We start from the raw sequence: 16,454 nt of genomic DNA on the forward strand, positions 1-16,454 counted from the left end.
ACAGAAGCCCTTCCAGAGATTGCAATTCCTGGTTCGGGACTGGAGCTTTCCCTACGAGGAACAATATGGTGCTGTGGGTGGACAGAATTTGCTACAGAGGCGGATGAAAGTGAGAATTATTAATAATTCAAATAAAGAATTCTTTATTTCTATCGTTTGAGATAAACATTTCGTTGAATTTTCAAAACGAAACAACAATTTATGTTGCGATGTAAATCAAAGTTCTTTTATAAAATGAACTAATTGTACATTTTTCTTGAAACGTAAAATTATTTATTTTGTATGTTTTAATATAGTTATTTCATTATTTCATAATGGAACTCTAAATACCAAAAAGTCATAAATGTTATTGTACATAATGGAGATGATACTACTATAACTGGCTGAAAAACTTCTAAATGAATCCAAACATCTAATCTTATTTTTTTTTCCTCTAGATATCAGAAAGACAGCACCCAGAACTACAATCTCTACGCAAGCATATAGCTTCCTGCTTCACTGAAGTGGCCTGTTTTCTGATGCCTCATCCTGGTTTAACTGTGGCCACAAATCCGAATTTGATGGTCGACTTACAGATATAACGCCCGAATTTAAAGACTCTCTAAAAGTATTCATACCGATGCTATTGGCTCCCGAAAACTTAATTGCAAAACGTATAAATGGCGTACCAGTCAAATGTAGAGATCTGGTGCAGTATTTCAAAGCATATATGTCAATTTATAAAGAAATGAGCTTCCCGAGCCTAAGAGCATGCTTGTGGTAAGTGATAATGGAAATGGAAAGAGAAACGTGAATCATTACTTTTATTCAATGTTTGCTTTGATGTTTTAATAGATATGTATTTTTAATTTTTCTTTTTAGGCTACTGCGGAAGCGAATAATCTATCAGCTGTAGCTGAGGCTAAAGACATGTACACACAATTAATGGAAGACATCTGTGGAGGCAGCAAACCATATTTAAGTACTGCACATTTGGAATCTGAGCATTTGAGAATAAGAGATAAAGCAGTTGGTACATTCATACAAAAAAGGAAAATGGGTGGCTCTGCCTTCTCAGAAACTATAGAATTAAATTGGAAGCGGATTTGGATGAAGCATTTGAACAATTCAAAGGACATAATGATAGCAAAAATATATTTAAGGTGAGTTGAATTTGAAAAAGGGAAGATAATTTAAATGGCAAGAGAACAACTAAATGTTAAATCTTATTATAGGCAGCTAGAACTCCTGCAGTATTTTTTGCACTGCTCATTCTTATGTATGTTCTAAGTGGAGTCTTTGGATTGGTTGGTTTGTATGCAATTTCCAATATCTGCAATTTTGCAATGGGTGTCGCACTTCTGACTTTGGTTCTATGGGCATATATTAGGTAAATATATAAATATGAAATTGGTATATTAATTCACTTCCTTTAGTTAATAACATCCTTTTACTGTCAGTTATGATATATTATCAGATATGTATTTTAGATGAATACAAATGAATATTTAATTTAACACCTTAATCTGTAATCAGATTTTAACTTTTCTTCATAATTTTACAGATACAGTGGAGAACTTACAGATATTGGTGTCACTATCGATGAAATTGCAAATATGATATGGATAAATGTAAGTTTTCATTCTACATTTTATTTACAACTCTTGAATACAATTACACAAAATTATTTTTTTAATTTTTTAAATATACATTTTGCTTTTGCTTAAAAAACGATATGGCTTTATTGCATGGTTGTGCAGAAGTGATTCCAAATTTTTTAAAAGATTAATATTATATTAATTAATTTTAAATTTAAAAGAGACTATTTTAATTTAATATCAACTCGAATTCTTTACTCGGTCTTTTTGCGTCTATTACAATAGAAGTTAATATCATTTTAATTGTGAACAAATTACATTGGTGTTGTGATCTGGTACCTCGACATACGATTTTAATTCGTTCCGTAACTACGCTCGTATGTCGAATCGCTCGTATCTCGAAGAAATTTTTTCCAAATAAAGACAATCAAATGCATTTAATTTGGCATTATGGGTTTTGTTATTTGATTATTCAAAATAAATGTACTATTTTTTTTCTGACCATGATACAGTGGAAATGAATTAGACATGTTTGGTTGAAGAACTCCCATGCTAAACTATTGCAACTTTTTTGGGTGATTTTTATCCATAAACTTTTAGATCTCAGAAAGCTGTTTATAAGTTATTGTAAGGCTCTTAGCAGGAGATATACCTTTTATCAACTTTATCTGCTTAAAAACAGTACATTTCTATTATGCGTTATGCATTCTCACCATATTTTTCAATGATTTCACACTTTAATTCAAGAGGCTACTCATGGTTATAAAAAGTAAATAATCTTATATATAAAAATGGAGCTCTCTTTCAAATGTCCGAGTAAAACTCGAAAACGGCTAAACCGTTTGGCCAGTCTTAGTCTTGAAAAATTCGTGCCAATCCAGAGAAAGTCCAACAGGTGAGAATTTATTTCAAATCCGCGTAGAAACTGTACATTTTTAATTTGAAAATTTTTGTATAAGCGTAATTTAAATAAAACAATGGACGGTGGCTAATATGTCAAATATCAAACGTTTTTGACAGATGATGTTCAATTACGTTTAATAGGATGTTTCATATAAATATTATTTAATTATGATTTAATTGTAGTAAGTAGTTTTGTTTGCACACAAAAACGTTATTAAACGGGCCTCAAGTGTTACTAGAAACTCAAAATATCAACTTTTTTGAATTGTTAATATGAAAATGCACTTTTTGGCATATTTTTCTCAAACACAGTGCTCTGAAAGATCTCATTTGTATAATTATACTCGTATACTCATTGGTATTTATAAAACATTTTCTAGAATATATTATTTAAATTCAGAACCTAAATTTGGTATCAATCAAGGGGACATTTTGTGAATAACATTTTCAAAGTTAAAATTTCTCAGAATTTATCGAAGAATAGATAGTAATATATGAAGGTTTGGGGTTAAAAAGGTCCACCATCGATGTGTCAAAAACCAGTAAAGTTGAGCATTGTTTAACAACAATATTTGAAAGTAAAGGGAAAATATGTATAACCAATTATAACCTTGATTCTTATGACTTTGCTATCGGGAGATAAACTGTAATCTTTGAAAATCCATAATAAAAGTATTTTCTTCCGTTGGTAGTTTTTTGGCATTAGTTAAAAATGTAATTATTTTGTAAAATACGTTTAAAATTAAGATTAGACATTAAACCTATTTGCCACCTGGCCGTTTTAAGTTACCTACGGTAAAAAGGTCTAGATAAATATTTTTTGAAAGGCAGCAGAAAAGCACATTTCTACAATGATGAAGTAGCTGGCAGTGTTACTGAACGTAGTCAGATAATTGTTCGTTTGAAATGTATTCGTTGTGATATAATTGGTTTGATTTTTATAATATAATTAATATTTGCTCAAAGTCAAATTGGACTTTTGTGCCTCGCCCTGCTCTACATATATACTTTTTATCAAATTTACTTTAATACATCGGATGTTACTTGAAACTTTTCAAAAAGCAGGTCTAAGAAGAAATACTTAATTCATTTTTTATCTCTCCTTGCAGAAATTTGAATTTTTTTTTATAATCTCAGTAGAATTATTTACAATTATACTCAAAATCAAGAATCCCAAAAAAATTTGAAAAACTTGAAACATAATCAATAAATCGAAATAAGAAAAAAGGCTTGGATTGGATTATACCATGTTTTCTATAGAAAGTGTATAAAACTTCCAGTATGATTGTATTGGCAAAATATACACAAACTAATGGGGTTTATTGTTGTTATAATACCTCATTGTATAGAACATTCGAACAACACAGCCTTATACACTTAAAGTATTAATTTTTTTGATTCTCTAGAAATTGTTTAGAATATAACTTACTTAGCAAAACAACGTTTGCCGGGTCAGCTAGTATTTTATAAATGTACAAAAAGCAAAAAAACGCGCGAACTCGACATATGCAACTGCACAATCACTATTAACGCATAGTTAAAATTTGAAATGTTAAATTAATCCTTGATATTATTGATGATTAATAATTGAATTGTCTAACTATAAAACAATTTACTATATAAGACAGCCAAAATATTTCTATGGTAGGAAAATCATTGTTACAACGGATGCAATTTTTTATTTGGTTATTTTTCCATTAACATTTTTCTAGAAGACTGTTACTACTAGCTCAAAGTTTGTATCTCGAATTTTGTTCGTATATTGATGCAACGAATCGCCCTTTTTGAGGCTCGTATCTCGAAACACTCGTATGTGAGATTACTCGTAAGTCGGGGTACCATTGTATGTATAGATCATCTATGATAACGAAACATGTTGTAGCAAATGCAAAATGACCACACCTTTTTTGCGCATTTTCCATTTTGTATCAATTTACAAAATTACAGATTATTTCTATTTCTAATCTTTTCAGGCAATGAAACCAGTATATGAAAGTTGTATGGAAAAAAGTATTCAACATGTAACAAATCAAGCATTCACTGTTGGAGCGACCACAGCTCTGAACTCAACTCATGCCAATGGAAAGGTGAAGCAGTCATGATACAAAGAAATCCTGCCGGATAAAGCCGGTCAGTCTATTAAGAAGGCATCGGGCAAGAGTAGAAACGTTTTCAACAAATTTCGCAAAAGTTCCGATGTTTCCATAGACCACCACACCAAGAAAAAGAAACAATAATTAACCCACCCCTTTGTTCTATCTTACAAATAAATAATATTGTTATATTTAACTCTCGTTAATGGTAAAACAACCTCTAAAGTGCCTAAAATCTTATAAATAATCTCTATAATCATGACATATATATAGTTGTTTTAGTCATGTAGTGTTTTTTTTTTTTGTAAAATTTTCACTACCACACTCAGCTGAAAGTGATTTCGAAAATGAATTATGTTATATATAATGTTTTATTAGTTATCTTGTAGATGTCTTTGTGAAATGGTTTTGTAACGTTATTTTGGCAGTGGTTTGTAGTTTTTAACGAAAACAATTATTTATGATTCTTTTTATAGATTACTTATTTTGTATGTTATTTTTAATTCCTCTTAATAAGAAAATATAACTGTAATAAATGCTTTAACAAACTTTAAATACATTAAAAAGGAAGAGTTATAAATTCATTCTGAAAATATGATTTTCATTGTGATGTTACTAGGTTACAAATTTTATATCAAATTTAATATCATTATCTTTAAGCATTGTTGAAACAATTTCAAATATGAATTTATCTATTTTACTAAAAAAATCACTTTAGGTTGTTACTCTTTAAGCAATAAGAAAATATTTCATGTATTATAATCATTAAGTATGCCAAACCAATAGTGTAGTTAATTCGTTAGTTTGGTTAATGAAATAATTTCATAAAAGGTCCATATAAATACTAATTAGTTCTGAAAATGGTTATTTAAAGCCTGCCAAAATAGATGTACTTGCCAGATACTGTAAATATACTAAGTTTAAATTTGTATGTACATTGAGCGATAATATCATGAATATGCTGAAATACTGCAATATATAATTTTAAGAATTTTAACTTCTTTGCTCTATCTTTGAATAAAGTATTTTTTGTTGTAATAATGAAGAAATAAATGTGTATTTTTAAATATTATTTTCAATAATTAGTAAATAAGTATGGCCAATAAGAGCTGCTGATAAAATTTTGTACATTGGCTTATATTTAAAATTTAAAGAAATATTTTCATTTTTCCAAGAGTTTTAACATGATCTGAAAGCGAGACTTTCTAAATAAATGCTATTGATTGATACAAACTTTAAATTAACTTGAAATCAATGTATTCATTAAGTAAATCGATGTTGCTGTAGGAGAGCTGATTTGCTATTGCTACTGATACTGATAATTCATTCATCATTATAAATTTTTTGGAATAACTTTTGTCAAAAAAAATACTGCTTGTAATCTAGAAATCAGGAAATTTATTGTATACATTATTAACTTCCCGGAGAAGTTTGATTTCGCAAGGAAATCCTTGTCTCAATCATTCTGAATCGAATGAGGTCAAATTTGAGAAAAAGTATGAAGTTTTCTCAAGAACGGCTAGACCAATTTCAAAATTTTAAAAGCCGTTCGATTTAACTCGTTAAGAACTCGCACATGTCATTTTTGCTCAACGATCTGCCGAGCAGTTTTGTTTTAACTTCCCGTAGGGCAAGTTATAGTAATCGCAAAAAAATCGAAAATGAAAATTTTTATATATCTTTACGTTTCAGAGGTTTCTGAACATTTTGGCATACCTTAGAAAATGGATGTATGTGTGTGTGTGTGTGTGTGTGTGTGTGTGTATGTATGTATGTGCGTGTGTGTATGTATGTGCGGATACAAATTTTCGTCGACGATTTCGGGAACACGGATCAACCGATTTGAATAATTCAAAAAACATTCGATTCGTATTAATAAGGAGACGTGCTGATTAGTTTTTGGCGAAGGCAGGTCTAGCCGTTCCAAAGATACGGGGCAAAAAGTGCCGAAAACGGCAACTCAGTTTTTAAGAGAACGGAGCGTCCGATTTGAATAATTCAAAAAACATTTTACTTGTATTGACAAGATAAAGAATTGATCAAATTTTCATGAAGGCAGGTCTAACGGTTTCGGAGATCTGATGAAAAAAGTAAAAAAAAATGCCATTTGGCGGTCAAAAATGATCATTAGACATATGCACATCAAATTATCAGATATTTTATAGAGATTTTAACAAAAAGTATAATTTTTTTTACATTCCTATGGGTTCCGTACCAATGTTTACGCGTTAGACGGCGACGCGGCGCTTACGCGCTTTGATATTTCGTCTTTATGCAGTTAAAGCAGTACGATTGCTTTGAAAAAAAGTTTAGATCTTCCAAAATATGTCAAAATAAAACATTTTTAAAAAAAAATTTTTTTTTTTCAAAAAAAAGTAATTTTTTGTCCAATATATAGTTTCTCAAAAATCTTATTTTTTCGAAGTAAAATTTTTTTAAAAATCTTAATCGTTTTTAAAAAAAAAAAAATTGGTACGGGAAGTTCCAGCAATTTGCCTTAATTGCCTTAAGACAGAATTCCACTTACAGCTAGTTTGAAAAACGAAAAGATATTGTTTGGGAATACCAGTGATTAATTAAAATTATTGAGGACTAAAATTTTATTTTCGAAATAAACAATGGAACCTTTTACCTAAATAGCTAAATCCATTTATCTTTATAACACACATTATGTGATGGCTAAATATAAATATTTATTGATTAATTTATGTTGATTTGTTTATTACTTATTTATCATTACTTTATGTTGATTATGCATACATATCGAGAAGCTGATGTAACTTGCCTTAAGACAAAATGCCACTGGCAACTAGTTTTATTTTTATCATTTCTTTATTGTTAAACATTTAGGCTATTTATATTTACTATTAACACAAAATCTTCAAAATAATACAAAAGTATTTAAAAATACATTCATTATTGATGATATTCAGATCATTTTAGCAAACTTTTTTTTTCAATTTTTTATTTGAAACTAACACAAAGTATAAAATTTTAACTAACTATAAGACTAAAATCTATCTTCAGTGATAGACTCCCAAATTTTTATTTTGTTTTAAGAAGAAAAATATAACTGTAAGTGACTGACGATAAAGAGATCAAAATTTGAAATAATTGGAGATATGCATATTTAAATTTTTCAAAAAAAAAGTTTCTTCTTATTTTACTCATAAACAATAATTAACGATTAAATTTTATTAAACAAAATTTGAAACAAAAAATTATAATTTATATATAAATCTTTGTTTTATTAATTAAATATATACAAGAAATACATAGAATTTACAGTTTAGGATAAGTTTCCAAACATTTTTTTAACAATACTATCAGAATTTTTATTTTGTTCTTTTATTATTGTAGTTAACTTAATCATTTCACTTTTGGCACTAGAATAATTTGGTTCTATCTCCAGTATTTTACTTACAACATCTCTGGCTTCCTCAAAGTCTCTTAATTCAGTCTTGGCCTTTGCAAGCCTCATCAGAGCTTTGATATTGTTGGAATCGATCTCTAAAACTTTATTACACAAATATACAATATGTTGAAGATTAACTTCTGGATTCTTCGATTTCATACACTGCCTGCATAAGGCTAAATTGTTATACAAATCTCGCTTGAGATCAAAAACTATTTTATAATCGACATCGTTAAGTCCGCTATCGCTGTATGGGCCTAGTGATATTAATAACTTCAAAGCTTTACTGAATCTCTTGAAGGCTATTAAGTATTCTTGCTTTTTGAAAAAATCAACACCTCTGTCTTTATGCTTTCTAGCAATATATGCCTTATGAACTGATGGAAGATCATGAACATATTGCATATTTATAAGACTTATCAGCTCTATTCTTACCTTAACTGATATATCATGTGATATTTGATTTAATGTTATACTGGCCTTCAATATAAAATCACTTACTTCTTTGTTGTGCATTGTTTTCACAGCCGACTCAATTAATTTATCAAAATCGTAATCAACATCACCGATGATAAGATGATTTCTATCACCTTCCTGAAATATTGTTTTTATCGAAGTCCATTCCAAATATGGATCACTCGAGCATTCAAATACCAAGTTAGATAACTTTATTATACATTTTGCATCTTCAACAGGTTTAATGCCAAAAACACCAGCAAAAATAACGTTTTTTTCTATGTTTCCCATGTTATTAAATTTAGAACGAATACAATAAATAATTCTTATGCCTTTACCCAGAGTTCACTAGCCTTTATTAATGAATCACAAAAATCAGTGTCTTTTACTACATCAGAGTACTTCATAGACTCTGACACATTTGATATATAAATAGATTTCAAATTTGGGCAAAACAATGCGTGTAATACACTTTGAGCACCTTCGGAAGGAGTTTTAACTAAAATCAGTCTTAAAGGTTTCTGTAACCAATACAAAATCGGATTGCACAATGGTGGAAAATTGCGGAAAATCTCTGTTTCAACATTCCCTGGATCAACAGCAAATATTTTCACTGACGAATTTTTAAATTCCAGCAATGTAGAGAGTTTAAACGAATAGGCTACCAGGGACAGTTTTGACAGACGATAAGCATTTAATTTATTGTATGATGATTTATCGAAAGATATTAATTGGCCAATAGATACAGTTGGTGCCGATAAGTGTGCAGCAGATGATATATTTATAACACGGGCTTCTGGTGATTCTTCCAAAGTTGGTAACAACAGTTGTGTTAACAAAAATGGACCTTTAAAAAGACAAAACCAGATTACAATATTGATACAATTGGATGGAAAATATTTTAAAATTTGTAAAATGTTGGTAAGCATTTTTGTGGAAAGATTTTTTTTTAATTTCTATAATAATAAAAAATTGTCAACAATTTGGATGAGTTATATTTTGCATTCTCTTATGATGTAATAACACCACGTCATTGTAACAAAGCGTCAATTCTTGTTTTTGTGATGATTTTATACAGACATCAATTTATAATAACAATGAAATTTAGGGCAACTAATATAAATTTAAACCATGAAGCAAAAATATATTTAAACAATAGTTTTGTCTAAGATATAGTTATCGCAAAAAAATCGAAAATAGTTTTTTTTTTATATATCTTTACGTTTCAGAGGTTTCTGAACATTTTGGCATACCTTGAAAAAATGGATGTATGCGTGTGTGTATATGTGTGCGGATACAAATTTCCGTCGACGATTTCGCGAACATGGATCAACAGATTTGAATAATTCAAAAAATAAACGATTCCTACTGATAAGGACACGTGCTGATTATTTTTTGGCAAGAGCAGGTCTTGCCGTTTCGGAGATATGGGTCAAAAAGAGATAAACCTCCGTTTTTGAGATAACAGAGTGTGAAACATCTTACTTGTATTGACTAAATAAACAACTGGTCAAATTTTTGTAAAGGCAGGTCCAGCGTCTTCGGGGATCGAATAAAAAAGTAAAAATTAACGCCGTTTGGCGGTCAAAAATTAACATTAGACATATGTACGTTGTATTATCAAATATTTTGATAATTATAATGTTAATAATAGGTACAAATTTTGTGTACATTTATATGGGTTCCGTACCAATGTTTACACGAGATTCAGAAATCTCTATCGTAGAAGCTTTTGGCTTTCAAAAATTTAATGATAGTGCTGTGATATTGACAATCACTGAATTTTCAAATCTGTAGTAAGAGTAGATTAAAAAGCTATTCTCCTAGGCCGTCTATGGTTAAAAGAAGTTGCAAGTTTAAAAATTACTTCTTTTATGGTAAAATTTCTGGTTCCTTAATAGGAATTCAACATGAAAGACAAGTCGAAATCTTCAGAATTATTGTCTTCGAAGGGCAGAATAGTTAGCAAAAACATGCAGAAAATAGTGATAATGTTAAACAGTCAGAAAGGATTCTTACATATGGACAAAAAAAACATGGAAAAAAATCCCAAGGCTCTATTTCATATATACATTTGAATATATTCTTTAATATATTCTTTAAGACTTACAAAGATCTTCAGAATTGTATTTCATAAGCAAGATAGATGCAAATAAAAATTGGAATAAAAAATTGAAAGAAGACAATTTAAACTGACATCTGATTTAAGAATCCTCAACATGAAACAAATTTTTCATAATTCAAGTACTAGTTTTTATATAATAAAGATGCTCATAAATTTAGAAACAGAAAAATACAAATTGGATGCCAGTTATAATTAGAAGGTAAATGTCATTGTATAGTTTATTCACTGTTTGAAAAGACATAATTCGAGTTTTCTCATTATTGAGCAAAAGATTGTTGGTGAAGAAAATTAGCTCCAAGTTAGATTAAGTATGACATGATTTTATATACAAAAACAAAAAATTGTACAAAAAATATCAATGTCTAATAAAATCATCGTTGAATCAAAAAGTATTGAATTTTTAATCAAATTCGCCCATTTAGCAAATCAAATCGTATCAAATCAATATTAAAAGCGTTGTAAGCACAACCATAAAACTAAACAAAGGAATTATTTAAGATAAAGTTCTCCAGTTAGAATTAAATCAATTGCAAATTGAATTCATAACTAAATATATTTAATATTTACTACTTCTAATGAGTTTCATTTTATAATCACACTAGTGTCGCCCACAAGAGAATGAATTTACAAAGATCTGTAAAATTTGGTAGATCTTTCAGATTTAAAGTAGAAAAGCGATAAAATCATGTAGTGCATATATTCAAATTAAGATTCAAATGAACAGTTGTATGTATTTTAAATCAAGTTGTTCTAAATGTGATTTGAATTTATTGTTTTCTTAAGTGCAATAATAAAATTTAAAAAAAACACTTTAATTTTAGTTCATAAGTTTTGCCACAGAATCTATTAATGAAAATTATTATTAATTTCATGCATTTTTACTTTTATTTCTTTGCAAATTATATTTTTAATCAATGACCTTTTCTAGGTTTTACTTTACTTGCGGTATCAATACTTATAACTTGTCCATTATAATGTTATAATCTGATAAGAAGTAATAATGTTATAATCTGATAAGAAGTAATAATAAAAAAACTTTCAAAATTGTATAGTCTGGTTTACTATATTGTAATGTGATGTACCATATTAAATTTTGCTTTTCCGAATAGATTTCTAGTGACCTTTCATAATATTTCTTTACCAGCTAGGATAATTGGTAGTATTCCAAAATACTTATGCTTCAAAGACAAATCAACAGATCAACAGTCTTTTTTCACAAAAATATTTACCAACATTGTATTACCAAATCTCTCATACCTAAATAATTAGTTTGGAAAGTCAAATCATATCCATCTTCACTTAATTTAGGATCCGCATAAAACAACCCAGCATTATTGACCAAAGCAGCCAATTGGTGACCAGCTATCAACTCTTTTACTTCGGCAACAAATTTACGAATACTTTTGAATGAAGTCAAATCCAAATGCAAAACAGTCACATTGATATTGCTAGTGACTAGAATTATTTTATTCCTGACTCTTCTTGCCTTTTCTACATCTCGGCAAGCCAAAATAACACGAGCACCTGGGTAAAACAACTATGATTTATATTTTATATGAATAATAAGAATATTTGGTAATGTGGTGGGTACCTCTGTGAGCTAATTCGGTTGCAGTAGCTTTGCCTATGCCAGATGAAGCTCCGGTGACTATTATATATTCACCGTTAACATATATTTTTGTACATGCACACTTTTTACCGACAAAATAACACCTACAAGCCAAAATTGCTACTTTAAAAATAAAGCAAGTGACTGGAAATCAAGTGAACTAAAATAGAAGCGTTCTTATGACAGGAGACATAAAATCATAAATGGACAAAGAATTTTGCAGATAAATATGTTTATGTTTACAAAGTTTGGATTTGTACACATAGGCAATTTAAATTTCCAAATTACATAGATTCTATGTACATATTACAAAAAGCAAATAAATTTTTGCACAACGCTTACAAGCTAGGTGAAAGTACGAGAAATATAATATGATCAATATTACTATTAATTAATATTTACCGTGTGATATACAAAGAAGCAGCAACCAAACAACCGATTCCTAAATAACGTATCATTATTAAAGCTTCAATAATAAAACTACGATTATTTCTAGCAACGCAATCAGTGCCAAATCACTTAAAAATTATGTTAATAAGTAATTCAAATTAAACTCTACATAGCCATAACCTAAAACTTTGATAACAGGTACCGCAAATGTCAACTTTAATCTCACCTTCAAATTATTTTGGGAAACCACAATGTTAATAGTTGCCAAAATATTATCTATAAATATTATCTAAAAATGGTTAGAAGGCGCATCCACTTCAGTTGATAAATGATTATTTTGTGCGCAATTTCAAGGTCTTGCTTATAATGTCAGCAGACAATGATTGTTTATCTTCGGTGGGTAAAATAATTGTTTTTGGTTTTATAAATATTTATACGAAAGTTTTTTAAGGGTTATTTATTTAAATATGCACATATTTGATTTTACATTAACTATGAAACGAAATCAAGTCAATAATTATTATGTTGTTGACACTGTCGAGAGAGGGTGGTTGACTGGTTGAGATGTGACTCCATTTTGTTTTTTTATTATTGGCGGGGAGGGTTAAATTTTTCAAAAATTTTACGATTTTTTCGAGTTACTAAAATACACGTAATGTTGGGTGAGAAAAGGAGTTGATTTTAAATATCATTACGTAAAAGGAAAGAAAGGGTCCAAAGATCCTTAAAATCGATCACGTGATAAATGGACGCCTCTAAATTTCACTACTACTTCATAAATGGCAACCCAATGGTTATCCCACCTAGCTTTAAGAAATTTTCTATATTTTACCGTAATATCACCACTGTTTTGCATCAGGTTGATCAAGGCATGTTATTAAGAAGCCACCAACAGTCGTACTATTATTAATCGCATTGCTATCAAAATCAACAATTGAGCTTCCAATGATGCAAGTATCAACCTCATTGGAAGCTCAATTGGATAGCAATGTGATTAATAAGAGTCGATGTATAAGCGTGTTATGATGGCTTTTTAATAATATTGTTTTATAGATGGCAACCCAACATATTGATTAGATGTGATTATTCATAACCATTTTTGATGAATTATCTAAATTTTCAATGAAAAAACTATAACTATAGTGATAACTAAAAATAGAGTGGCATTAATGTCACGACTGCTTCGCATAAAGTTGATTAAGGAGGGTATCAACCTGATTGGAAGCTCATTTTTAACTACCCGTAGGGTAGTTATAGTAATGGGCCGAAAATCAAAAATGAAAATTTTTGCATTTCTCGACGTTTTGAAGGTTTCTGAACATTTTGGCATACCTCAGAAAAAATGGATGTGTGTGTGTGTGTGTGTTTTGTATGTCCGCATTTTTTTGTCTATGGTTTTGAATGTAGATGTGAATGGTTTTAAATACATTCGATCCCTATTGATATAGGGAGATGTGCTGATTAGTTTTTGGCAAAAGCAGGTCCAGCAGTTACGGAGATACGGAGCAAAGAGTATAAGTAAAAATGTCGTACAGAATTATTTGCAAATCCGTTTAGACTGTGACTATACGGGGCCACTTTTTCAATTTTAAATTAGGCAACTATTTTTTTGAAATTAAATTTGAAATGAAATGACGATTGTTAATGTTCTGCAGATAAATTGATTTATGATTTACATTTGATTTGAAATAATGAAAGTTACAGTATTTGTAATAATATATTTGAAAACGTTTAAAATTTCTCGAATATTTCGTTACGATACGGGAAGTTTCAGCAATTTGCCTTAAGGCACGATGCCATACACCACTAGTTTGATAATAGCCCTGAAAACTTGCTAGTCCTCTTGCTTCTAAGCTTGTTTTGATGGCTCTTTAATTACATTGTTTTATAGAAGGCAACTCTACGGTTGTCCCATCTGCTGCTTCCTGCTTCTCATGAGGTTGATCAAGGAGGGTATCATGCTGATTGGAAGCTCATTTTTTGTTAACAGCCATGAGAACTTGATATTTTTTAAGTTTGTTTTTTGATGGATCCTTAATTACATTGCTTCATAAATGGCAACTTATCAGTTGTGCTATCTCTTTTTGATGAATTATCTGAATTTATAAATCGAAAACCGGGTTTAAAGACGGTTATGAACGAAATTGGACGCAACTCAAAAAGTCGTCCTATCTATTTTTAATAAATTATCTAAATTTTCAAAATTAAAACCATAATGTCACGACAGCTTCACATCAGATTGATCAAGGCGGGTATAAACCTGATTATAAAGTTTATTTGTTGTTAATTGCAACAAAAACTTATTACACCTGAAAGCTTGTTATGATCGCTTTATATTGACATTGCTTTATAGATGGTAACCCAACATCTTGTCATAATTATTTTTGTTGAATTATATAAATTTTCAAAGTGCAAACCATAATGTCACGACTGCTTCAAATCAGGTTGATTAAGGTGGGTATTAATCTGATTGGAAGCTCATTTGTTGTTAATAGTCACGAGAACTTAATAACTCTGCAAGCTTGTTATGATGTTGTTTTATTGACATTGCTTTACAAATGGCCAACTAACAGTTGTTTTATCCAGTTTTAAGAATTTTTAAAATTTAAAATTAGAATGGTCAAATAGAAATCTTTTTTAAACGATACATAATCCTTTTGAAAAATAAGTTATCAATATAATGGATCTATTTGGTAATTTCAAATGACACATTTTAGTTCCAAAAATGAGGTGCAGTGCATAGAAAGAGCAATGAAAATAATAATTCTTATAATGTGTAGAGTGCATTGCATAGATATATAGTGCCAGACAAAATACCAGGTATGTATTCCCGGCTCTATCCAAGATTTCACATATGCCGAGAGCCAACACTTTCCACTCGAGAATTCGAGATTTATACGTATTATGCCGCCAGGCTGGCGGCATTCGAGTGCAAAGGGTTAAGAATTACTAAGTATTAGACTTAACATCAGTAAAATATTCTGTAAGGCAAAAAAGTCAACGATACGTGGTGTTCCCAAGCGGTCTCCCATCTAAGTACTACCCACGCCCGATGTTGCTTGACTTCGGTGATCGGACGAGAACCGGTATATTCAACATGGTATGATCGTTGACGACAAGTAAAACTATACAATCATATGTATACATAATGTTTTAAACGAAATTCCAGTAATAATTTATCATATATACACTACACTATAATATACTTTTTTTAAAATATATGATGCGTTATAAGTAAAGGGTATGTGTTCGAAAAGATACCACAGGCTCCTAGTACACCCGTTCATAGTTAAGAAATATTAGAAAATGTTAAGAAAATTATCTGAAGACATGATGAAGACACAAATCGATATGCTCCAATTTGCAAGAAATTTTGGAATTACGCTCATCTTACCCTTAACTTTAAAAGTGAAAATAATTTGAACCTTTTCTTTATTTGCTATTGAGAATGCAAGTATGTACATGGTCAAGAACTAAACTGAAAAGTCAGAACAATTGGAACACCTTCGAAGATCAATGAATTTCTCAGTAATAGGTCAAAGTTGTCCATATATGAAAAAAAAATGTATGCAAAGTCATCAATAAACCAATCTATATGTATAGCATTCAATCATGGGGCGCTGCTAAAATTTGCAAATAATACAATTTGCAAATAATACAATGTTTTCAAAATAAACTACTTTGTCAGGCAGTACGCGCACTAGGATATGTCTCAAAATGATCACTATAACAAGTCAAGCAATCAGAGAAGAAATTAAACGATTTAATTAAATAGTCTAAAGATTTAATAAATAGTCTATATTTTGGTAACTTCCCGTAGGTAAGTTATAGCAATTTACCTTAACATGCACTACTAGTTAGTTCATGTTTTAACATACTATGTATG

At 29.7% G+C, this 16,454-nt stretch overlaps 2 protein-coding genes, 1 non-coding gene and 1 pseudogene across 3 annotated transcripts; 1 reads left to right on the top strand and 3 right to left on the bottom strand.

The window, feature by feature from the left end:
* Positions 1 to 5,138, top strand: LOC113387008 (annotated as a pseudogene).
* On the bottom strand, positions 5,133 to 8,504 carry LOC113385608 (70 kDa peptidyl-prolyl isomerase-like). The gene is made up of 2 exons (XM_026623457.1): positions 7,998 to 8,504; positions 5,133 to 5,159 (listed from the first exon to the last, which is right to left on the bottom strand). The coding sequence occupies exons 1-2, from the start codon at positions 8,502 to 8,504 to the stop codon at positions 5,133 to 5,135; spliced, it is 534 nt and encodes a 177-aa protein (XP_026479242.1).
* A 234-nt stretch (positions 8,505 to 8,738) lies between these two features.
* On the bottom strand, positions 8,739 to 12,653 carry LOC113385125 (retinol dehydrogenase 12-like). The gene is made up of 4 exons (XM_026622934.1): positions 12,581 to 12,653; positions 12,161 to 12,282; positions 11,827 to 12,093; positions 8,739 to 9,291 (listed from the first exon to the last, which is right to left on the bottom strand). The coding sequence occupies exons 1-4, from the start codon at positions 12,634 to 12,636 to the stop codon at positions 8,771 to 8,773; spliced, it is 966 nt and encodes a 321-aa protein (XP_026478719.1). The 5' UTR covers positions 12,637 to 12,653; the 3' UTR covers positions 8,739 to 8,770.
* Positions 12,654 to 15,563: 2,910 nt separating this feature from the next.
* On the bottom strand, positions 15,564 to 15,682 carry LOC113387159. Its single transcript, XR_003368112.1, has one exon. It is a non-coding gene; the product is annotated as a 5S ribosomal RNA (ribosomal RNA).
* Positions 15,683 to 16,454: the final 772 nt, after the last annotated feature.

This window comes from Ctenocephalides felis, unplaced genomic scaffold (genome assembly GCF_003426905.1).
Source record: "Ctenocephalides felis isolate EL2017-DRISC unplaced genomic scaffold, ASM342690v1 CF-g0.4_SCAFFOLD_03571, whole genome shotgun sequence".
NCBI lineage: Eukaryota > Metazoa > Arthropoda > Insecta > Siphonaptera > Pulicidae > Ctenocephalides > Ctenocephalides felis.